Below are 23747 nucleotides of genomic sequence, written 5' to 3' on the forward strand. Positions count from 1 at the left end.
TTGAGAATGACCTAAAGTTTATGAAGGGAGTAATTTTTCCCATCTAATTTGCATATTATGACGTCATATGGCGGCGGCCATATTGGACTATGTAATTTCCATGAAATACCTGGTATTTTGAAAGAGAGTTGAACTTATTTTATCAGATTCATCCCCTCCATCCATTTGTTATGTTGTCCACACATCAAATGAACAGGGAAAAAGTAAATTGTAAGCCAACAGTCGTAAACTAGAACTATTAGTACACCACAAAACTCATGTAAACAGTATGCGTTTTTGTTACCCACCATCCCCCCCATTGGAGGACACTTTTTTTCTTCCCTTTTTCTTGTTTTCTCTTCTCTTCTTTATTATTATTATTATTATTATTATTATTATTATTATTATATGATAATAATAACAGTAGGCGTCTTTTAGCTGCAGAGGCCTTATCTGTGCCCATCTATCCAGATAAAAGTTTGTAATATTTGTAGAGTGTGGAGCCTCTCATTGCAAGGCATAGAGACAATAAGAACTATGTATATATATATATATATATATATATATATATATACATTTACATCATACCATTCATGAAACCGTGAACTTGGAATTAGTTCATGTCAGCCTAAATACTGATGAGCATTGTCTCCATTGTTATAAGATACCAGAAATCATCAGTCAGAAAGAGGGACAAAAAAACTATAGACCTTGAATCATTGCTTAGCTTTCTGTCACCACTATATCCAATTTGCTCATCAAAGGGCTTTCTCCATATACTTCATCTCTCAAGTAAGCCCAGCCACCATTACCATTATCATCATCATCATCTCCAGCCCTGTTCTGCCTTCCCCTGTTGCCCCTACGACACCCATCAGCCTTTCTACGAACACTTTGCCCACGTCTCCCCCTGCTATCTCCTCTAGTGTTGTGAGAAGAGCTGGACTCGTGTGTGCTTTGTGCTTCGTGAACACTGCTGCGGCGCATAGCTGCACCGCTGCCGCGGATGGAGGCTACGTGACCGTCGCGGTGGAAAGAGTGAACACTAACGCTGACACCCAGCGGTATTCTCACCACCCCCGCTACTTCTACCACATCCATTCGCTTCCCTAATGATACTACGAGTTCGTGTATCATGTCCATTCCCACCTATTGGGCAAAGGATCGTGTGTTAGTGCTTATGTGTTTTCCTCGCTCTGCGCGGCACCACCATTGCTATGCAAAGACGCACCGCGACTAGCAAGCTCACTAATCAACCGACCGTCATCTCCCAAAGCTAGATTTTCCACCTCAGAAACAGAATCACCGAATAGGAGCTCAATCACTTCCCTAAGTGTCAACTTTTTGCATGCCATTGTCGTTTATTTCGTCTCAATAACTTCTGAATCCAGCAATACCCCTTCAGGAAAATGGCTTCCTGGCGCACTGTCTCCGCTCTCTCACCCCACAGTTTGCATGGGACTTCCTCGAACATTTTGCATTGAAGCAAGACGTTTTTATTGGCTAAGGTCTAAGTATAGGATGTTTGCCAACTAGTGGTGGGGAGTATGAACGACATGTAACACTCTATTGGGAGAAAACAGCTGTTTTGTTCAGTACCGCGGTATGTCGCAAATTTGCGACTCTGGCGCCTAAAGGGTTAAGTAAAAAACTTAATTTGGGCTTGACAATAACATGGGAAAGATCTATTGTATGACCTTCTTAGGCTATTTGGAAATCTGCTAAAATTAAGAATGATATCATAGTTTAATAGTTATTCAGAACGTATTGGAATTTGGATAAGTATAGCGACAGAGTGGGATTGGAATGTCACAGACAGGGTCATAAAACGGTTTGACCCGTGAGGGGGGGGGGGGGACTGGGTCATCTTTACCCCAACCAATTTCTTTTCCGATTTCCTGTTATCTGATGTGGAGAGAGAGGAGTCTATTGTACTTAATAAAAGAAGCTCTCTGGTGATCTGTTTATAGCAAGAGAACAACATCCCCCCACTCTGTGGAGAGGAGAAGATCTGCCAGGTCAAGAAATTAGGGAGTCGGAGAAAGGAGCAAATTTGATATATATGTGTGTGTATATATATATATATATATATATATATATATATACACATATATTTGTTAATTTAAATTTAATTTAATTTTATTCATTTCTTTTTTTATTGCTCATATACACATCTGGTCAATTATGTCATGTTGCCGTGCCGTTATTGTAACTGTTACTGTATGTGTGGTTCCAAAGATCCAACAATTAGTTCAATAAAAAAGCATGATTTTTCTTTTTCTGTCCCTTTTTTTGGGGGGGGGGGGGGGGGCTCAGCTGCAGTTGAGGTTTGCCCAGGGCGTCATGCAAGTTAGACCGCCACTGGCATCAACTGATGGGCGTTAGTGGTCTGAGCATTGTGGATGCATGTGGCTATATGCTAGTACCTACAAACTCAACAAAACTGTGGAGAACACCAGCCTATGAAGGATGTGTAAAATAGTGACCAGATGAGGACCAATGTAGTTTGACTTAGGGCACAGTTTTAACATAATGAGGAAAAAATGACCTCGCAAGACAGTGAAACTATGTTAAACACAATAGTCAATCAACTAGTTGATGAAGGTTCTCATCCAGGTCATGGTAATTCTAAGTGCTCTATCGTAGGCAATTAGACCTGTTTTTTCTTTTTCTTGAAGACGTTTCACCTCTCATCCAAGAGGCTTCTTCAGTTCTCACTAACTGGAGAGGAGTTAGAGTGAGCCCAGGTTTTAATTTTTGTTAAGTTGTCTGGTGAGGGAACTCAGTACTGCTTTGTAGGTGGGTGATAAGTAATGTCTTAGGCCACCTCCTCTGTTCAAATATGGTCGTTCCAGTTTGACATAGATGGACTCCTTAACTCCTATCTCGAACCATTTGTCTTCTCAGGTCAAAATGTTTACTTTGTTGTCATTAAGTGAATGATTTTTCTCCTTCAGATGTAAGTGGGGAGCCGAGTTTTGACCTGAGGAGTTGGCCCTCCTGTGTTGTGCCATTCGTTTATAGATAGGTTGTTTTGTCTCCCCAATGTACAGATCTGTGCATTTCTGACTGCATAGAACAGCATAAACTACATTACTCTGTTTATGCCTCTTTGTTTTGTCCTCAGGATGTACAAGTTTCTGTCTCACTGTGTTGCTAGATTTAAAGTCAACTGGAATATGATGTGATATGATTTATCAAAGATCATAGGGAGTGAATAAGTTTTGCGTTTTTTTCATTTCCTCCTCTCTGTCTGCTCTGGATCTTTTAGCAATTTTAACAAAGATCCAGTTTTGGCAACCACAGGTTTTAAGTGCTCCCCTGATGTGCTTCTGTTCCTTCTCCTTCCCCTCTGACTTAGTGGGCACAGTCTCAGCCCGATGGTTTAGGGTTCTGATGACCCCCAGCTTGTGCGCCAGTGGGTGATGAGAGTCAAACAGCAAGTACTGATCAGTTTGTGTAGGTTTTCTGTACACCTTAATGTTGGGGCTTCTGTCTTCTTCAATGTACACTTCACAGTCCACGAAGGGCTATCAACTAATTTTTATGAAAATCCATCCATGATAATAGCAGATGCTTTAGCATATCTTCAGTGTTGGGGAGACTTAAACTACATGTAGTTGAACTACATAGTAGGGGTGCACCGATCCGATATTAAGATCGGCTATCGATTGGTAAAATGAACAGATCCACGGCCGTTCAAGTTTTTCTTTTTTTTTTTTTTTCTTCTCCGTCACAGCACATCGTACGTCATTCATCAGGCGTTAGTGTGTCGCATGCTGGAAGAGCACAAGTTGTTGTTTGACCAACTCTTTATTAGTTTATTCTCAGGTTCAGCTGCTATGTTTTATTTTGTATTCCTGTTTGCAGGACGTTACACTTACTGACGTCACATTTCTCCACTGATTAGCTAGTAGCCCCGCCATCATTTGTTAGCCTCACCTATCAGCTGTTAGCCTAGCAACGCTAACTTTCAAACCGACATACTCAATACTATGTGGGCTGTCCATCGTTGCTCTGTTGGTCCTCCCTCCACCACAACCTCAGGGTTATTCACCGCCGGGCTGCTTCGTCTCCTCCCCTGCTGCTGCGGTCTCCCCGGCTCGCAGTGATGCTGGATGGTTGCGCCCGCTGTGTGCACTGAGCCTCCGGACGCTAGTTTGTTTACGGACGGTGCTACTGACTCCGGTGCTAGTGTTCCCTCTGTGCTGACTGACAGGCGCTCCATTCATTCTTTGTTTTGTTTGTTCCACTTTGTTACGTGTGTCCTTGGGTACCCTGACAGGTGCTATATAAATTAAATGTATTATTATTATTATAGTTATTATTATTATTATTATTAATGTTACACATGTTTACAATGTTCGATAACTGTTTGATTATTTTGTCTTAGTTAGGAAAGTCTGGTGCCTTTAGTCCCTATCACATGGTGGAATGTGATTGGATCGGAAAAAACTGGATCGGTGCATCTCTACTACATAGCTTAACTACAATTTGTTGTAACTTGCTGGTAGTTAAACTACATTCATATTTTGTACTACGTCAAGTAATCCAACTACTTTTTGGGTCATTTTTTGTAGTTAACTACTCTATTTACAAGCTACAATTTTGGCCAATAACATGAAATATATTTTTATTAAAAAATACCTTTACGATATAAATGTAAAAAAAGGCATGAAACATGTTGTGACACGCCAAGCCAACACTGCCTCTGATTGGCTTTCCCTGGCAGCACTCAAATGCTTCACAGAGTGGGTGGGTCTTTGTGCCAAGGAAGGCAGTGCTCATATGGCACAAGCACGTCATGGACAACCCTCCCGCTACCCCGGATGTGCCCCCGAACGTGCCAGCCCAACAATGGCCATATTTGAGCATGTGCATGTTAAATATAGATGCATCTACAAACGTGACCTATGTGTTCCCTTGTTCGTGACTCTGAAGTTCCTGTGATGTTGACCAAAAATGTCTGCTTTTGTTCTTAAAATAAAACTTGAATGAGAGGCATATTTCTGCTGGCATGTGAATTTTTTTGTAGGCTATTATGTTTTGTTTCATATACACGATATGTTGATTTATTTAACGCTGAGTTAAATGAGTAGTTGCTAAAGCTCCTTTTTTCAGCAGTAGTTTTACAAACTACATTTCTCCAGGGGTAGAAATGTACTGGTTCAAACTACTGCCAGGCTGAACTACATGTAGTTTTACAAGCTACACTTGCATAGTAGCTTCCCTGACACTGCACATCTCAAGAAGTAAAACATTTCAGTTTTTTTTCTACTGGGCAAAGTCGAATGCATGACATAAGTTACCTATGGGATGTAAGTGAACTTCAATAATGAAGATAAAATAAGTCAAGTTGATGTATTTTTTTATTGTATACAAAAAAGGATTCATTCTATCTCATCAAAGAAAGTGCAGTTACTATGTTTGGATTTCCCGACCCATGATTGCTTTCTTTGTATTCCTTTCTGGTCTCAGCAGGATTATGTAACATTTTGGTCCAAACAGTGCCAACAAGAGACCGAAACTGGAGGCCAGGATGGCAAACACTTCTACTGCATCTGCATATTTGCCTGGCGAACTGATATAAGCTGGGACAAAGGCCACCCACACAGCACAAAAGATCAGCATGCTGAAAGTGATGAGTTTGGCCTCATTGAAAGTATCTGGAAGATTACGCGCTATGAATGCAATCAGAAAGCTGAGGATAGACAGAAAGCCAATATAGCCCAGTAACACAGCAAAACCAACATGGGACCCAACTGCACACTCATAAACTATTTTATCATTGTAATATTGAGTGTTTTTGTGAGGAGTTGGGGAGGCAGATACAATCCATGCAGTGCAGATTGCTGCCTGAATAGAAGTAAGAACAATAACTGTCCCTCTCTGCTGTGACACATCAAACCACTTCAGGCTGGCTCCCCCTCCTGGCTTAGAGGCCTTGAATACAGCCAGAACCACCATGGTTTTGACCAAAATACATGAGACACAAAGCACAAAGCTGATTCCAAATGCTGCATGTCTCAGCTGGCATGTCCACAGTCTGGGACGACCGATAAACAGCAGTGAACAAAGGAAACATAACTTCAGGGACAGCAGTAACTGGAAACTCAGTTCTGAATTGTTGGCGCGTACCATAGGTGTGCTTCGATGAAAGGTGAAGATCCCCAGGACAATAGCACACATAGATGTGCCAAGTAATGAGCCAAGTGTCAAGCAGATACCCAGAGGCTCATGGAAGGAGAGGAACTCTGTCTTCTTAGGAACACAGTTGTCACGCTTTGGGCTGGACCAGAAGTCCCCTGGACAACTCTTGCACTCCATGGAGTCTATGAAAAAAAGGAACCGAAATGAGATATATTTATTTTTCCACACTACAATGTTTAAAACTAAATACCAACCAGTCTCATTACTGATATTTCCCTCAGAACAAGGGATGCAGTCAAAACAGCACACAGGTTTCCCTTTCTTTCTGGCCATGCGGGTACCTGGAGGACAGCTTTCACTACACACAGACCGGGGTGGCTATTAGGATAAAAATAGAGTCTGTCATTATACACTAATTGACAGTGCTTTCCTGAGTTATCCATGATGTGTCTGGGAAATCAGATACAACCTTTTTGGATTCAAAGTTCCAGAAGATTTTATTTTCATCAATTGTGAGTTTTTCCCCTTTGAAGGCCGACCTCTTAACCTCACCCACATTCTGCAGTTTTATTGTTCCATCAGGGAGCTGCAGCCAGTTCATGACATCATAGATTGGGAACGCATCACCATTCTGATCAAATGACACTTGATCACCAAATGATGTGGTGAAGTTGACCTTTTGCAAGTAATGCAGAAGCTATGAATATCAGAATATATTATAAAAAAATATGTATATTAACACATGAACACCACAGTACTTTGTATTCAATAATAAAACGTCATATGATACTTAAAGCACGTCATTTATTCATACAAACAGGTGGAGTGCAAAGATATATCACACCTGCCATGGCTCCAATTCTTTCAAATTGCCACAACTGTGCCCACTGAAAGGCCCTCTCCCTGGCTCACACTGCAGCATATCATCAAGGGCGTAGGCCAGAGCATACACAGCCTTGTACACATTATACTCTGGCCTGAGATTGGAAACATCCAAAAACTCAGTGTCCACATCCTCTAGCTTTTCCTGTCCAGTACATAATGTTCCCCCAGCCTCCACCCAACCTGCTGCAGGTGGCGTAAATTTACATTGAAATGTATATTCCCAAAACAGTTTCACCTGAAATGCATAAAAAAATGTTTTAACAGAAATAGACACACTGTATTATTCCTGCAATTTGTCATTAGGTCGGGAGGAACTCTCACTATGCTATCTCCATAGCTGTTGTTGTGGTGAAGATCAGGACGTATTTGTAGCAGGAATTCCCTGAGCCCTGGTATTTCTCCTCGATGGATGGCAATGCCTAGAATGCCAGCCAGGTATGGCATGAGATGGGGGGTCTGAAATACAGTAACTGCTATCCAGGATTCACTTGCAATCCACTGCAGGCCTGTCACATTCTGTCTCAGCAACTGTGCATCATATTAAAATATATATGTTTACAGGTTTACACACTATGAGCAAAGTGTTGCAAATCATCATAACTGGAGTTCAGTGGAATTGGTGTGAGTAAACAATCCCTGCTAAAAGCACCTAACGTGTAAATTTAATGAAATTAAATGTATTTCTATGGCCCAATGCATTATTGTAAATTAAATGATATTAAATATTTCAGTTTGATGAATAAAACATTGCAATTGATAACTGCATTCAGTTACAATTAAGTTATATCTGAAGCCCAACCTCTTCAATGAGGTTTATCATGTAACTCTCATGTGCAAACCCAATGACCACACGAGCTGTCGATTTCTTTATCACATCCACAATCCTCCTTAATTCAGCTCGGTCATTTTCCCAGGGTAAGATCTCTACGTAGGCCAGACAACCTCCACCAGATCGAACAAATTCAGATTGGAAGGATTGAACGGCGTGGAGCCCATAGTCATCATCACTGACCAGCAGACCTGCCCAAGTCCAGCCGAAGTGCTTTAGAATCTGAATCATAGCACGCACCTTAGTGAGTACAGAGTGAAGTGGTTAGTGAAAGGACAGAAAGAATAAAACATTTATTGGAAAACATGCAAAACCACTTTCACAATAAATCATGTTTAAATATTGCCCCTTCAAAGACAATATATGTATTTTTTGCATTGACGGAACGTTACATTTAATCATTGCATTTTAAAGAATATAATTGCAGTTGCAGTGTGGGGAATCTTTCTTGTGAATGTTTAACTGCACATGCTGTGATGTATTTTCATTGTGGCAACAGATGGTCACCTGGAAAGCATCACTTGGGATTGTCCTAAAGAAGGATGGAAACTTCTGCCGGTCACTCAGACAGGAACATGTGGCAAAATAACTCACCTGAGAAAGACACATACTGTACATCCTGAACAATTCAATACCTTTACCAACTCTTTTGACTTTTTTTAAATTAAAGACTACGTTTTTACATTTGACATTAAACTTGACATGAAGTCAAAAATGACCAACAATAATTATCAGACTGGAATCTGGGAAACTTACCATTGGTACTCTGTAAGAACCTGTGACATAGGCGATGGCAATAGAACTTGTTGAAAAAGAATCACCCACAATCCCTATGACTGGAGTGGTTCCTTGACAGGTCTCGTCTAATATAAACTTCTCTTCTTGACCACTGATGAGTGACATTGCTGCACGAAATCCTATCTGTAGTTTGTAGCAGTTATCATAAAGACTGTATCCCAGAGTCACATTAGGTAGCAGGTTGGAGTTTCTGTTGATCTCATCAATTGCAAAGGTCATAGTCATGGCAGTCCTGAACCCTAAAATTAAAAAACTAACAAAAAAACAATACAACTTTTCAGCTTTGGCATGAATATTGTGAAAATAAGTAAATTGTTTATAATTGCATTAATGCTAAATCTCGTTCTGCGACAGCAATATTTAATTTGTAAAAATACATTCTACAAATATGACTATTTTCCACAGCTTGTATTTTCTAATGTTTTCCTGACAAACTCACCCGTGACAGTTAGGCTGTGCTGGCTCTGAGTTAAAAGACAGGTCAGGAAAGAGAGAAAAAAAGTGGATCTCAAATATCCCACCTAAAACCACATCTCCAGCTTTGTGCATCCCATTTAGATTAAACTGTCCCTGTAACTGGCAGGAGGAGGAATATAGAGGGGAGGACACAGCAGAAAAAATGTAGGAATACAACAACATGAAATACATGAGTGAGAACAATTTAATATCTACAAATCCCAACATGATGTTCCTCCTGTTCATCCTTTTTCCGAGCCCAGTAAGTTTTATTGCTGTCAACCTCTTTTATTGACTTGCAGCATTGTTTAATTTTAAGCACCACCCAAAGCTGGGGCGGGGCTTTAAACTAATTTCATTTGAGGTTGATTATGAGAACAATACAATAACAAAACAATAAGACATTTAGTGAAACAGTATGTCTTCTGATCAGAGCCGTTTCTTGCAGAGCCGTTTCTTGCTATAAGCGGACTATGCGGGTGCATAGCGCGGGGGCCCCCTCAAGTTGCAAGGTCAGCTGCAATACCTGAGGAATGACCCGAAGGAAAAGATGTGAAAAGGACCTGACACCTGGCCCGCTGATTGGTCAGATCTGGTGTCTACCACGCCGCGTTGCCATGACGACCAGTACTACTAAACTAGGAGGGGGCGGGGAATTGCGCTGAGCCGTAAGTTCAGGTCATTTACGGCATGGCGTCCAAACTAGCGTATTCATCTGGCACAGAAAAAAGAAGAAACTAGATGAAGAAAAACGCTCGCTGGGTAAAGGTAAGGGTTTTTTTTTTTTCGTTATGTGGGTTGGAGGGGCTAGCTAAAATGCCGAATTTTTTAGCTAGCTTAAGTGTTTGCTTAAGGAGAGGGCTAAAATAAAATGTATCTCACATGTGAAGGCCATAACACTGATTGACTTAAGTGAAACCCGTTTTGGTGAATCACAGCAGGTCCAGTTCGTTGGCATTACATTTGTGAGGGAGGGTGTGTGTGTTAGGCAGATATCTGTCATGTCTGCTGTAACCTCATCCAGTGGAGCTGCTGGTCCGTCATAGACCTCCTCTACTCTTCAATATTTGTCACATAACATCACTTCAGGATTGTTTTTATTATTAATTTATCAATTTTAGTGTTTCCTCAGTTTGTAGGTCTCTAATGTGAAGTGTGCTAAACAACCCTAATGCATATATCTTTCTTTTCCACGTTTATTACAATATTTATTATGACAATATAATTTGAACACATTTGCCTACATTCCTACAGTTTACTTATGTTTTTGATGTATTACTTTGTTTTATTCAAAAGAATCATAATAACACAAATTAAAGTTTATTTAAAGTGAACTATACTATATAGGACCATTAGTTCTGCCCACAGAATATAAGTTAAGAACAAATCATCAGTTAAGCAAGTAGTTCACTTTGTAATACTCTGTGAAATATAAACTAAGACATTCCTTCAATATCACATAAAGCTCATCAGTCATTTATCTTTGTTTTATAACTCTTTGAAACTGCTTAAAAGTGACAACTTTCAAAATGGGTGCATGCTTTAAAGGGACACTGTGCTGTATATTGCAAGGTTTAAAATAAAAACAGATTATGAATTTCTCCATTAGTGTAACATAACTCAATTATATAGTATGAATATTTGCTTAGGATCTGTTTTGCTTGGTAACCTGAGGAGTTTCGTCTTTGCAGGAGCAATTCTGAAGTATTTTGGAGCCGCAGAACAGGAAGCAGTACTGCCGCCTTCAGCACCAGAGATTGGCAAGCAGCTCTCATATGCTGGCAGGGAAGCAGAAATTTTGTGGAGGGGCTTAGGGTAGATCTGCTTAAAACACAAGACTCAGATGATACTGATAATCATCACAAAATGGTGTGATTGTGTTATATAGTTCTGTATGGTTCCTTTTTGTTTTTATTGTTGGTTTGTTTTCATTGTTGCATTTTTATTGTATGCTGGTTTATTGTGTTGGTCCTGAAGGACTTGTGTTACATTTGAAAGGTTCCTTACTACCTCAACTATATTATTCTTGTTAGTTTTTTAGTTTTTATTGTTTGCATATTGATATGGATGCTGGCTCATTGTGATTTTCTTTTCTAAGTAATAGCCTATTTTATTTTCTGTACAACTTTAACTTTAGTTTTGTTATATCCCATAAGGACCCGGACACATTTCTCCTTAAAGGAAAATTATGGGGGGCATAAAACAGACTAAATAGACCACATTGAACACATTTCTGACATTTTTTTTCAAAATGCCACCCACCACTGTCAGAGATCTGAAATGTTACATATATGTCACATTGGGCGTTAAGAACCTGGATAATTTGTCCATCAATGAAAATTATGGAGGACATAAAACAGACTAAATAGACCATATAGAACACGTTTCTGACATTTTTTCTAAAAAATAACACTCCCTAGTGTCAAAGATCTGTCAGTGGGTGTTAATAATAAATTCATTCCTCATTTGAAAATAAATCATCCATCGTCTTTTTGGTTCTAAAACAAAGCTTTGTCTTGTGATTTGCGTTTCCACAATATTATCATTTTACCGGTTAGGTTTAACAACAAAACCTTTAACAGCACAATTTTGATTTATTTCATAATACAAAAGTTTGCAAACTGAATTAAAGAAAGACTGCCTCTTCATATTGGAGGTCTTCTCAACAAGCCACTGTAACTGTAGAAAACTGAGCAACAGTGTTTTTCTGGTCACGTTTTTCTGTTTGATAGCAAAGATTATAACTTTACCTCTTAGGTGTAACAACAACATCTTTTCATATTTGTTTTCCAACACAAAAATGAATACATTTGCAAAAGTCTGAAAATTGAATAAAAATAAAAAATTACCTCATATTGGAGGTCGTGATACGTTACTGTAGCTGTAGAAAACCGAGCAACAGACTTCTAAACTTGTAAACACAAAAAAAGTGTAATAAAAAAACTTTTGTATTCTCAGGACCATGTTTGAACCATTGTTATCAACATGTGTGGCAAATAAGCCTAGGTCAAATGGAAAGATTTGAAACAATTACTTTTATGAGTGAAGCAAAGATGCATGTCTCATTTCTCACAAAGCGTGGCGGTTGCACTGATTTTGCAGAATGTTCAATGACCATGCTTGTTGCATTTCACAGGCCAGTGTGCAACCTGGTCCACGTGAACAGTGAACATCACCTGGAACTCCAACACAAACTCTTTTGGGAGGTGGTGGTGGAGATGTGTCATTGTACTGGGTAGTTGTATTTTGCTGTCCAGGGTTTATCTTTGTTTGAGGTACTTCATCTAAATCACCTGATTCACTGCAGTCTGAACCACTAGACTCACTTGACTCATCATTCTCCATGTCTTTGGGAGTGTAAACAGGGTCTTCAAGTTCTTCATCTGAGCTACTTTCACATTCCTCACTGTCGTCTACATGGATGACTGCCAATCCATCCTGAACACTGTATCGATTATTATCCATACTGCAGATACAATTAAATGACATTTTTCAATAATTTTTAAAATTTTGTATTATTTATTTATTTTGATTACATTTTCAAATAATATAGGGTGGAAAAAAGTGATATAGGGTCTGTTTATTTTATTTACTGATGGGTAACAATGGTTTCCTTGTATATTTCATTAATAATTGGATTCATATAATCTGATTTTTGTTTTAATATTCTTTGAATTGAACAATATAAAATATATTAACAAAATATCATTGAATAAGTTAAGTTAACTGAGCAGATCATCATATTTTTTTCTTATTGTGACATATATGTCACATTGGGTTTTACATGACAATTTTAAGGTTAAAGGTCCGATGTGACATATACGTCACAACGATATTTACCTGATTTTTTTTATATCACCTTGTTCATGACAAGTGTTCACAACAGGTTAAATGTAATAAAGGCATTGTTATGTTTGCATTACAATTCTTAAATGGTTTGAATCTTACCTATGGCTACCCAAAACAAGCTATTTAAATTTAGCTAGCTCTGCCGCTAATGGTAACCTGGCACACAGACATCTTGGAAATGTTGTTATGGGAAGACTAAATCACATGACCTGTCACATGACACACCAGGATGTTTAGTATGTGTCACTCTGGGACTTCATGAGTTAAAGTTCCAGAACATTTAAAGGACGTGTAACACCTGTGTCACGGTGGGTTCTTATGGGTTAAGTTTAATGTCAACTTAAAATAAAATAAAATTGAGGAACACTCCATCAGTTTCATTTATTGACCTATCAAGGATCCCTATTGTTAACCTTGTATTATCATTTTCTATCAGTTCAACTTACAAGTGTGGGTCAACTTAAGATGTTTGATTTTAATTTGAGAGAGGTTTTCACGACTCTAGCCTGTTTTTTCCTCTTAAAATGTAATAGATTGTTGCATCTTTATGGATCACCCAAAAGGGTGAGGAATCTATCCATCATAGTTTGACAAAATAGGGGCCCCCAAACAGCATCTTGCATAGGGCCCCCAAAAAGACAGAAAAGGCCCTGCTTCTGATTGAGGTCTATATTGTAAATCAGTCAGATTAGGCTATGGAAGCTGCCAGTAATTTTATTTTCCAATATTAGCACCTTAATAGACCTTTTGAGAGGGGATGGCATCACATGACACCAGAGCGGGACAGCAAGATAAACCAAGAAAGATCTTTATTTCCAACCTGGTAGACCCTTATTAAACTTTCTCAGAGGATAAATTGTCACACATTACAACAGAACAGTACTGTAGGATAAAATAAAAATGATCTTTCTTTCCTTCCTCTTAGACCCTCATGACACTTTCTTTTAGGTGAATTTAGAATACATTACAGCAGAACTGTACCACAATAAAAAACAAAAAACATCTTTACTTTCTACATGTTCTTACCCGTGTTAGACTTTCTTAGAGGCCAATATGCAACACCTTACAATAGGACTGTAACATGAATTCGGGAGCTATCACATATCTTCTACTTGTGACACCTTTGGATGGTTCAGTACAATGTTATACTTCTGACAAGCATTTTCAGTCAAATGTAGCTCCAAAATACATGACATGAAACGTGACGGATATAGCATCAGCTGATCTTAGGTCTGAAGATTCATGATGCATGCACATATAGGCCCATGCATCATGAATGCTTAGGTCTGAGCATTCATGATGCATGGGCCTATATGTACATGATACCATGTGTCAGTTTATGTGGGATGTGTGAAGTAGTGACCAGATGTGGACCAATGTGGTTTAACTTAAGTCACAGTTTTATTATAATGAATAGCATATGACCCTGCAAGAAAGTGAAACTATGTTATACACAACAAGCTTTAATTAACACAAATGAAAACATATTCAACGTAATATTAGCAGCTGTAGATTTACTTTATCCAAGCGATAAGACATTTCATATTCATTACATTCTTTTGGGCTAAATTCTATGTGTTTTGTATGTGACATGAGCTAGTTACATAAGAGAAAATATGTGATGTTAGTAAACTTACACATGTCAAAATAAGGCAAGTTTACATTTTTTTTTGTATTGTATACAGAAAAAACATTAATTCTGTCTCACAAGGATGCAGAGCAGTTACTAGGCCTGGATTTCCCGACCCATGATTGCCTTCCGTGTGTTCATCTCTGGTCTCAGCAGGATTATGTAACATTTGGGTCCAAACAGTGCCAGCAAGAGACCAAAACTGGAGGCCAGGATGGCAAACACCTCCACTGCATCTGCATATTTGCCTGGTGAGCTGACATAAGCAGGGACAAAGGCCACCCACACAGCACAGAAGATCAGCATGCTGAAAGTGATGAGTTTGGCCTCATTGAAAGTATCTGGAAGATTCCGCGCTATGAATGCAATCAGAAAGCTGAGGATAGAAAGAAAGCCAATATAGCTCAGTAACACAGCAAAGCCAACTGTGGACCCAACTGCACACTCGTAAACTATCTTGTCATGGTTATATTGAATGTTTTTATGGGGAGTTGGGGAAGCAGAGACAAGCCAGGTGGTGCAGATCGCTGCCTGAACAGAAGTGAGAACAATAACTATCCCTCTCTGCTGCAAAACACCAAACCACTTCAGACTGGCTCCCCCTCCTGGCTTGGAGGCCTTGAACACAGCCAGAACCACCATGGTTTTTACAAGAATACATGAGACACAAAGCACAAAGCTGATCCCAAATGCTGCATGTCTCAGCTGGCATGTCCACAGTCTAGGGCGACCAATAAACAGCAGTGAACAAAGGAAACATAACTTCAGAGACAGCAAGAGCAGGAAACTCAGTTCTGAATTGTTGGCACGTACTATTGGTGTGCTATGATGATAGATAAAGATGCCTAAGACAACAGCACACATACATGTGCCCAGTAATGAGGTTGCTGTCAAGCAGAAACCCAGAGGCTCATGGTAGGAGAGAAACTCTGTTTTCTTATGAACACAATGGTCACGCTTGGGGCTGGACCAGAAGTCCTCAGGACAGCTGGTGCACTCCATGGAGTCTATGAGAAAAGGAAACTACCTTAGATACTTGATATGTTAATATAATGTCTCAAAACTGCAATGTTTAAAGTTAAAAACCAACCCGTTTTATTGCTGATCTTTCCCTCAGAACAAGGGATGCAGTCAAAACAGCACACAGGTTCCCCTTTCTTTCTGGCCATGCGGGTACCTGGAGGACAGCTTTCACTGCACACTGACCGGGGTGGCTATAGGGAGAAAAGGAGATATCTATCATCATACACAATTTTACACTGCTTTAATAAGTTTTCCATAGTGTGTCTGAAAAATCAGATATCACCTTTTTTGATTCAAAGTTCCAGAAGATTTTGCCTTCATCAATTGTGAGTTCTTCACCTTTAAAGACCGACCTCTTGACCTCACCCACATTCTGAACTTTAGTTCTTCCATCAGGGAGCCACAGCCAGTTCATAACATCATAGATTGCTAAGGCATCACCATTCTTATCAAATGACACTTGATCACCAAATGTTGTAGTGAAGTTGACCTTTTCCAAGTAATATATAAGCTATATAGAGAGATGAAAAAACAAAAAAGACAGATTCCATCTCAAACACCTTGAACAATTTCTGGGCTGCCTGACCCTCCTGTATTTATTCTTATTTTTACCTGACCTATTCCCAAATCATCGGCATCTGGTATTTGCTCCTTTCAACCCAGATAGTTTCACTGTTGGTGGTTGACTAGGTTTTTGAGGGTTACGATTGTCTTTATTATGATGTTAAACATGGTGGTACCCAGTATTCAATTTTTAAACTGCATGCTACACTTATGAACATATCAAAATAAGAACCTATCACTGCACTGATATTACCAACATCTGCCATCACCCAGTAGTAGGTAATTTCCTCTCACTTTTTGCCCAGCACATTACAATTAGTTGTACCAATTTGCAAGAAACACACAACTGTATGATTTAGTCATATAACAGACGGAGGGTAAAGTGATCTCACACCTGCCATGGCTCCAGTTCTTTCAAACTGCCGCAGCTGTTCCCGCTGAAAGGTCCCCTCCCTGGCATGCACTGCAGCATGTCATCAAGGGCGTAGGCCAGAGCATACACAGCCTTGTACACATTGTACTCTGGCCTGAGATTGGAGACATCCAACAACTCAGTCTCCACATCGTCTAGATTTTCCTGTCCAGTGCATATTGATCCCCCAGCCTCCACCCAGCCTGCTGGAGGTGGTGTGAATCTACATTGAAATGTGAATTCCCAAAATTGCCTAACCTGAAATATATTCAAAAAAGTCTTACAAATGATGACTATATATTCTTCATGCAATTCCCAGATCAGATTGCACAATAAAACTCTCACCATGCCATTTCCATAGCTGTTGTTATGGTGTAGGTCAGGAAGCATTTGAAGAAGGAATTCCCTGAAGCCTGGTATTTCTCCTCGACGGATGGCAATACCCAGTGTGCCAGCCAGGTACGGCATGAGGTCAGGGGTCTGGAGGATGGTAGCAGCTGTCCAGGCTTCACTGGCCATCCACTGAAGGCCTGTTACATTCTGCCTTACCACCTGTAAAGGACTCTAATTTAGTATTCTCTGTGTTGCCTTTGATTTTATCAGTTTTTTATATTTGTATGTATTTCTGACATTTTATTTTGAAATGTAAATTTTATTTTGAAAGAAAAATCCGGACGTTACTGTGCCATGTTCACGAGCTTTACGGTGCGCTCCGTCAGTTACCAGCAGAAGACGGATGAACGGAGAAGCGTCAAAAAAGAGTTATCGTACTGTTTAGTGTCTCCAAAGAGGGAACAAGGTATGAGATTTGTCGTGTATTTGTTATTGGATTAACTGACATTAGCTAAAGTGTGTAAATATTTTGTTTGTTTGTTTTTGTAACAATTAATTGATTTAAAAGAAATGTTTTGCTGTTTCTCTGAACAGCTCTTACGGCGTGACATGGAAAATCAAAGGCCATGAAACAGCAGTAAAGAGACCAAGGTACGTTTTAACCGTTTGGTTTTTTTTGGTATAACTGACACATTCAGAAACCAGAAACTGGTCGTTTTTTAGAGTCAGACCATCAAACTTCTGGGGCTTCTACACCACCTGAATATCAAATAAAATATATAACTAAAGTAGTGTCTAGTCTTCAATATTATGAGCAAAATGATGTGTCCTGTATCATCATAACCAAAGTTTTTGTGTAATTTGCCTGAGTAATTAATCGTGCTCTTAAAGCCTGATAATAGGGCTTTCAACAACATATTAACATGTAACGTATTCAGATAAATATTTTTGTGAAAGGCCAATATGTTATTTCAATTTAGGTATATATATATATATATATATATATATATATATATATATATATATATATATATATATATATATATATATATATATATATGTACATATATATATATGACTTTTTTTATTTAAGTGACATTTCAATAACTTCTGTATGTGATTATCGCCTCACAGTATCAAACTAAATCATATATATATATATATATATATATATATATATATATATATATATATATATATATATATACATATACAGTCTGACAAATAAAACATTAAGATCTTTAGCTATAGTCAGTAATTTGTATTTCAAGCCCAACCTCTTCCATGAGGTTAATCATGTTTCTCTCATGTGCAAACACAATGACCACACGAGCTGTGGATTTCTTCATCACATCCACAGTCCTCCTTAGTTCATCTGGGTCATTGCTCCATGGTAACACCTCTAAGTAGGCAAGACAACCTCCACCAGACTGAGCCAGGTCAGATTGGAAGGATCGAGCAGCATGGAGTCCATAGTCATCATCACTGACCAGCAGACCTGCCCAACTCCAGCCAAAACGCTTCAGTATCTGTATCATAGCCTGCACCTGAATGAACACAGAGATTTGTGCACATGTTGAAATAAACTTTCTATGGAAAACATGCAAAAAGGGATATATTTGATACATATTTGATCATATTTGTTGTTTTGCAGTATAGAGATGGCGTTTTCTTATGAATCATTAACTGCACATGCTGTCATGCATTTTAATTATGCTGATGTATTGTCACCTGGAAAGCATCACTTGGGATCGTCCTAAAGAAGGATGGAAACTTCTGCCGGTCACTCAGACAGGAACATGTGGCAAAATAACTCACCTGTGAAAGACACAAAATGTATATCCCGCAAACATTCAAAGCCTTTTTCAGTTCTTCTAATCATTAAAGGTTACTCCATGTTTACAAGCAGAGTTGGGCAAGATACTTTCAAAATATACATACATTTAATATACAGTATAACACATTATTTGTTATCTTCACTTTAAAGTAATATATTACATTACAATATTACTGTCTGCATAGAGTGATATATTACTTATTATACTACTTTTTGTTTAGAAGGCAAATTGGCAAACTTACCATAGGTACTCTGTGCAAACCTAAGACAGAAGAGATGGCAATAGAATGTGTAGAAGAAGAATCACCCACAATCCCTATGACTGGAGGGGTTCCTACACAGGTCTCATCTAATATAAACTGCTCCCCTTGACCACTGACAAGGGATATTGCTGCACGAAAAGCTGTCTGTAATTTGTAACAGTTATCATAAAGACTGTATCCCAGATTCACATTAGGTAGCAGGTTGGAGTTTCTGTTGATCTCATCAATAGCAAAAGCCATGGTCTGGACCCTCCTAAAACCTACAGCATCAAAACTAAAACAAATACCACTATTAACTTAATACATTAATAATATATACAATGCTATAATTATAATAATACAATAAAACTGTGACAACACAAATATGTTGCATAAATAACAATATTTTCAAATGATAATAATAACAGATTAAATTAAATAGATACTGTAGAAAAAAACATGTTTAAAATAGCATGCATGCAAAATCCAATTCTTCTAGTGTTATAATTGATTATTAAAAATATGACCCATGGAATTGATTTCCCCCTTATTTTGCTCTCGAGACTCACCCATGGCAGGTAGGCTGTTGTGGCTTTGAGGTAAAAGAAAGGTCAGGAAACACAGAGAAGAAGTGAATTGCAAATATCCCACCTATTACCACATCTCCAGCCTTGTGCATCTCATTTAGATGAAACTGTCCCTGTAACTGACAGGAGGAATAACGAGGGGAGGGCACAGCAGAAGAGAAGTAGGAATACAACAACATGGAATACATGAGCAAGAGAAAGTTGATCTCTAAAAATGCCCACATGACTTTCTCCCTGTCCGCTCTTTCTCTGAGCTGAGCCAGTTTTATTGGGATGTCTTCCCCTTTTATAGACTTGCAGTCCTGGCTAATATAATGCACCACCCATTTTGGCATAAGAAAAAGAAGGGGTAGGGCAGAAAATGCATTTAATTTGAGAGTGATTTTGTATTTAGCATACTAAGACATTTGGTGAAATAGTACATCATCCCATGTATTTTTCTGTCTATTTGATGTAGGGCTTTTGTATCTGTCTGGCACACAGCAACTTTTTATTCGATTTGTTATATTCAATTTGATGTGTTCTCTTCACAAGACCTTTGTCTGTCCATTTTGTATTGTTATAGATTTGCTTTTTAGAGTATTTGTCATGCATTTATATCCACACATTCATGCTTCCTACAATACAGTTGAATTCTTCCGGAAAGCAGGTATTTGAGCTGACCAATATACAAAGAATTCCTAGCAAAGTAGTGCTACTTGTGCCTGGTTATGGAACCAATTATCATCTTTGCATGTGGATAATGGATTGCATGATTGGTTCACCACAAAGACCTGAACGATTTCCATGTTGAGGTAGCATCTGTGAGAGAAATTCTCCTTTCTTATGTGTCCCTTCTTATTTGAAAATGTTATGCTTGCATATGACATTTAATGATAAAAAGAGTAGATAGATAGTTGAACATTATTTTTCAAGGTAAAGTGAAATCTTACTGTTGGTGTGCTTCCAACATGAGTTCTGTCTTGAGATACCAATGTGGTTGCAGAGTGTGAATGGATGTAATCATGTATTGTGTGTGGGTTAATGTATATGTGACAAACTAACAAAAAGGAACTTAGGTAAGAAGTTCATCCTGAAGGGGGTTGGTGAAGCCTCTTCCATTTTTAAGTGTATAGACCTTAGGTTTACATGCGACACACAACAAGTGTTCATGAGATGGAGGGGGAGATGTATTTTGAGTGAGATCATATGTATTCTTGTGACTGTTACAATTGAAGGTATAGTTCCTAATTATCACAAAAGCTGAGGAAAGACTGCCTTTCCTTAGTCAACATCTATGCTCCGATGGTGCGTGACTCTTGCTTGCAAGCAATAAAAATTGTCTAGAAGAAGTATTGTGTCTGAGTCTGGTGTTTGACCAATTCCCATCTGCACTAGACAAGTGACTGATTTACAGTTGCCATGAGACATCGAAAACCAGACAATTCCTTCATTTTACAGAGCCGGGAATAACTTTGAGTACAACAGATTACCATATGGATACTCCCTGGTTCCCTCACTTTCAGCAGATTTTTAGATGCAGTGCTTAAGCTGCAGCACAACCAGAGCATTTGGTTCTTCTTTTACCCTGAACCTCATGGTCATGTTCAGGTCGAAATAGTTGACCCTGTAAATTCAAAACCTTACCAGGTTAGGGTTCACAATCAGTGAGAAGAACAGTACCTCCCCAGTCATGACAACCGTTAAAGTATCTGAGCATGGTGCTCCATTCAATCAGGCCATGGGTTACTCTATCAAAACCCAGACATACAGTTTTAACTGTTATGCAGGTGTCAGGGCTCATGTCAGTAGCCCGCGCAGTAGTCCCAATGGAGCTTCTATACATGCATTGCTTACAGAGGTGGTTTGCCAGCCTATGCTTGGCACAGACACAGACCCAATAGCCTCTGACCTATAGAAGGAAGGATATCAAGCAAGACAATGAACAGACCAGAAGTCTATTGAGAGGCTGTGCGGAGCTTCCCATTCACTGGAGCTGCTGACATACATTCATCTGCAGCCAGTTGGCAATCAGGGCCTCCTAAGAAGCCCTGCCCTCCACGCTACCTGCCAGGGATGGAAATTAACTTTTTTGTCCACCTGCCACTGTGGCTGGTAAATTCTAAAATCTACCAGCCACTCAACATTTTTACCAGCCACTTTTATATTTAAGCATTGATGTGTACAGTACAATGCCTAGAAACATATTTTTCTTGTACATGGCATGCACATAGTACTTCCCAATCAGTACTTGTTACCAGAGTTGATTATTCAGTAATTATGTGATACCAATGAATGATTACAGGGGTGAAACTATTCAAGGGTCATCTACTAAGCCGTAAAATAACAGGAAATTAAGTCTGAATTGACAAAGTGGTTCAAAATGAAGGTTAGAAGGTTAGAAATCTATATCAATATTTCCCTGCAACTTACAGGAATTTACAAATTTCAACTTATTTCATATGTTCAACTGCACTGGACCCACACACAGGAAGTGGAAGTTGCATCATTAGGTGATTAGGAGGTTAGTAATATATAGCAATATCTACTTGCAACTACAGAATTTACTGTACTTAATTATTCCTTATGTTCTACTGTTACGATGTAATGCCACATTTTAATTTACTTCCATTCTTGTAAACTCCGACAAAAGAGTAGCCAGCTCAGCTGACCGGAGGGCGGAGTAATAATTAGTAGCAGTGAAGAGTTCAATTGAGGGCTTGCTAGCAGTAGAACGGCCAAGATGGTCATTTTGGCCGTTTTCAAATATGTGCAATAACTTTGTCTGTATTTTAATTTAGAATAGTTTTTATATAAATTACACAAAAGACAAAGACAATATGATATGTTTGACCTATTTCGGCCATAAGCGCTCATATTGACCGCACATCATTTTGTGGGGTTTCATTGTTACATTGTTTGTGCGTCTTTGCGAATTAACTTGTAAGTTAATTATTATATAGTTGTATTATATCGCCTGGTTGGCACCATGGGCAAACAAAAACGGGAGTTATCTCCTCCGTGAAACAGCGAGCGGAGCAGTCGGCACAAGGTGGGCAGCAGCAAAGCAACCACCGCAGCAGAAGCAGACACGGAGACGGAGGCAGTGCCGTTCTGAAAGAGCTGCAAACGAACCACACGTCGGACACTTGAAATGCCACAAGCCCATGTGTGGTAACTGTGCGAGGAGAGCGGAGGTAATCTGTAGACTGTGACCAGTGATCGGAATGAACCCTCCACAGTGGCTGGAAAACTGATTGAATTCACCCGCCAGCACGCAAATTCCCTTGCATTTGGCGGGTGGCGGGTGCTAATTTCCATCCCTGCTACCTGCTGTCATTTGATTTCATCAGTTAGATGTGGTACATGACTCATGGTAATATTTTCATGTTTCTCTCCTGGAGATGAATCAAGTGTCCCTTCACTCAAACTACAAGTGTTTCCTGCTCCAGCCATCCAGCTCTCCACACCTCTGCAGCCAACAGCCTTACCCTATGCTCACCAGAGTGTCAATCCGCCATGCTACCACCAGTGCCACCTTGAGCTACCGCACCTCCCTCTCATTCCTCCAAGATGGGCACTCCGTCTGCGACTCTCTACATCTTTAACTGCAAATCCCTTGTTAAGTCAATAAATTACCTTGTACTGTACTTCCTGCCTCATTATCCGCTATTGGGTCCACACTCTACCAACCAAGAGTAACAGAATCATCTGGCCATGATAAGGACCCAGCAGATCTGGTGGCCTTCCACCAGGCCCTGAAGGCACAAGGTGCCTGTAGCCCTTTCCAGGCTAACGTGAGTTCACTCATATGAACCACCGACACAGTATTGGTGTTTTCAGGCCTCTTTTACTGACTTAACCCAGTCAGAGCGTGAATGCGTAGATACGGGAGCCGAACGCGTCTCGTGTGTCTCGGACCGCTTCTCCTTTCTCCCGTCCTGCTCTCCGGGCATCTCTCCTGCCACCTCCATCCGAGGTCCAGCACGCTACTGCATTTAAAGGGAGTGAGTGATTAGTAATTGGGTGCCAGCTATGTCAGTCACTCAACTGGTTCTGCTCTCCTGAGTGCTCTCCACCTCTCTCTCTCCCGCCCGCAGCCGTGCTCTGACCACACTCACCTCCACATACCTCCACTGCCCGACCGGGGAGCCATCCGGCCTAACCTACTCCCCCCCTCCCCTTTGGAGCGAG

The 23747-nt window shown here is 39.6% G+C and overlaps 2 protein-coding genes and 1 long non-coding RNA gene across 5 annotated transcripts; 1 reads left to right on the top strand and 2 right to left on the bottom strand.

The window, feature by feature from the left end:
* Nucleotides 1–5400: 5400 nt before the first annotated feature.
* Nucleotides 5401–9271, bottom strand: LOC115571810 (extracellular calcium-sensing receptor-like). Its single transcript, XM_030401428.1, has 9 exons — nt 9081–9271; nt 8600–8894; nt 8351–8437; nt 7814–8083; nt 7336–7542; nt 6974–7249; nt 6599–6826; nt 6384–6507; nt 5401–6311 (listed from the first exon to the last, which is right to left on the bottom strand). Exons 1-9 carry the CDS (start codon nt 9188–9190, stop codon nt 5401–5403), a joined length of 2508 nt encoding a protein of 835 aa, XP_030257288.1. The 5' UTR covers nt 9191–9271.
* A 4467-nt stretch (nt 9272–13738) lies between these two features.
* On the bottom strand, nt 13739–19933 carry LOC115594252 (extracellular calcium-sensing receptor-like). Of its 3 annotated transcripts, XM_030438214.1 has the most exons (9): nt 19557–19933; nt 18988–19282; nt 18640–18726; nt 18186–18455; nt 16921–17127; nt 16558–16833; nt 15883–16110; nt 15667–15790; nt 13739–15583 (listed from the first exon to the last, which is right to left on the bottom strand). In XM_030438214.1, the coding sequence occupies exons 1-9, from the start codon at nt 19907–19909 to the stop codon at nt 14673–14675; spliced, it is 2751 nt and encodes a 916-aa protein (XP_030294074.1). In that variant the 5' UTR covers nt 19910–19933; the 3' UTR covers nt 13739–14672. The 3 variants fall into 3 exon arrangements, with proteins under 3 accessions (XP_030294074.1, XP_030294058.1, XP_030294067.1); XM_030438198.1 differs by lacking the exons at nt 15883–16110; nt 16558–16833; XM_030438207.1 differs by lacking the exons at nt 15883–16110; nt 16558–16833 and having other exon boundaries at nt 18988–19007; nt 19557–19650.
* Nucleotides 17139–20905, top strand: LOC115594265 (uncharacterized). Its single transcript, XR_003986447.1, has 3 exons — nt 17139–17374; nt 17503–17559; nt 18269–20905. It is a non-coding gene; the product is annotated as an uncharacterized LOC115594265 (long non-coding RNA).
* The last annotated feature ends 2842 nt before the right edge of the window (nt 20906–23747 follow it).

This window comes from Sparus aurata, chromosome 2 (assembly GCF_900880675.1).
Source record: "Sparus aurata chromosome 2, fSpaAur1.1, whole genome shotgun sequence".
NCBI lineage: Eukaryota > Metazoa > Chordata > Actinopteri > Spariformes > Sparidae > Sparus > Sparus aurata.

Bases quoted from the DNA above. Each gene is read 5' to 3' on its own strand.
- LOC115594252 (XM_030438214.1), bottom strand. From the start codon at position 19,909: ATGCCAAAATGGGTGGTGCATTATATTAGCCAGGACTGCAAGTCTATA. The intron at 19,283-19,556 runs GTGAGTCTCGAG...TATTTGTTTTAG, and splicing joins CAACAGCCTACCTGCCATGG to TTTTGATGCTGTAGGTTTTA. The intron at 16,111-16,557 runs GTGTGAGATCAC...CTCTCTATATAG, and splicing joins AAGAACTGGAGCCATGGCAG to CTTATATATTACTTGGAAAA.
- LOC115571810 (XM_030401428.1), bottom strand. From the start codon at position 9,190: ATGCACAAAGCTGGAGATGTGGTTTTAGGTGGGATATTTGAGATCCAC. The intron at 7,250-7,335 runs GTGAGAGTTCCT...TATGCATTTCAG, and splicing joins ACAGCTATGGAGATAGCATA to GTGAAACTGTTTTGGGAATA. The intron at 6,508-6,598 runs GTTGTATCTGAT...TTATCCTAATAG, and splicing joins GGAACTTTGAATCCAAAAAG to CCACCCCGGTCTGTGTGTAG.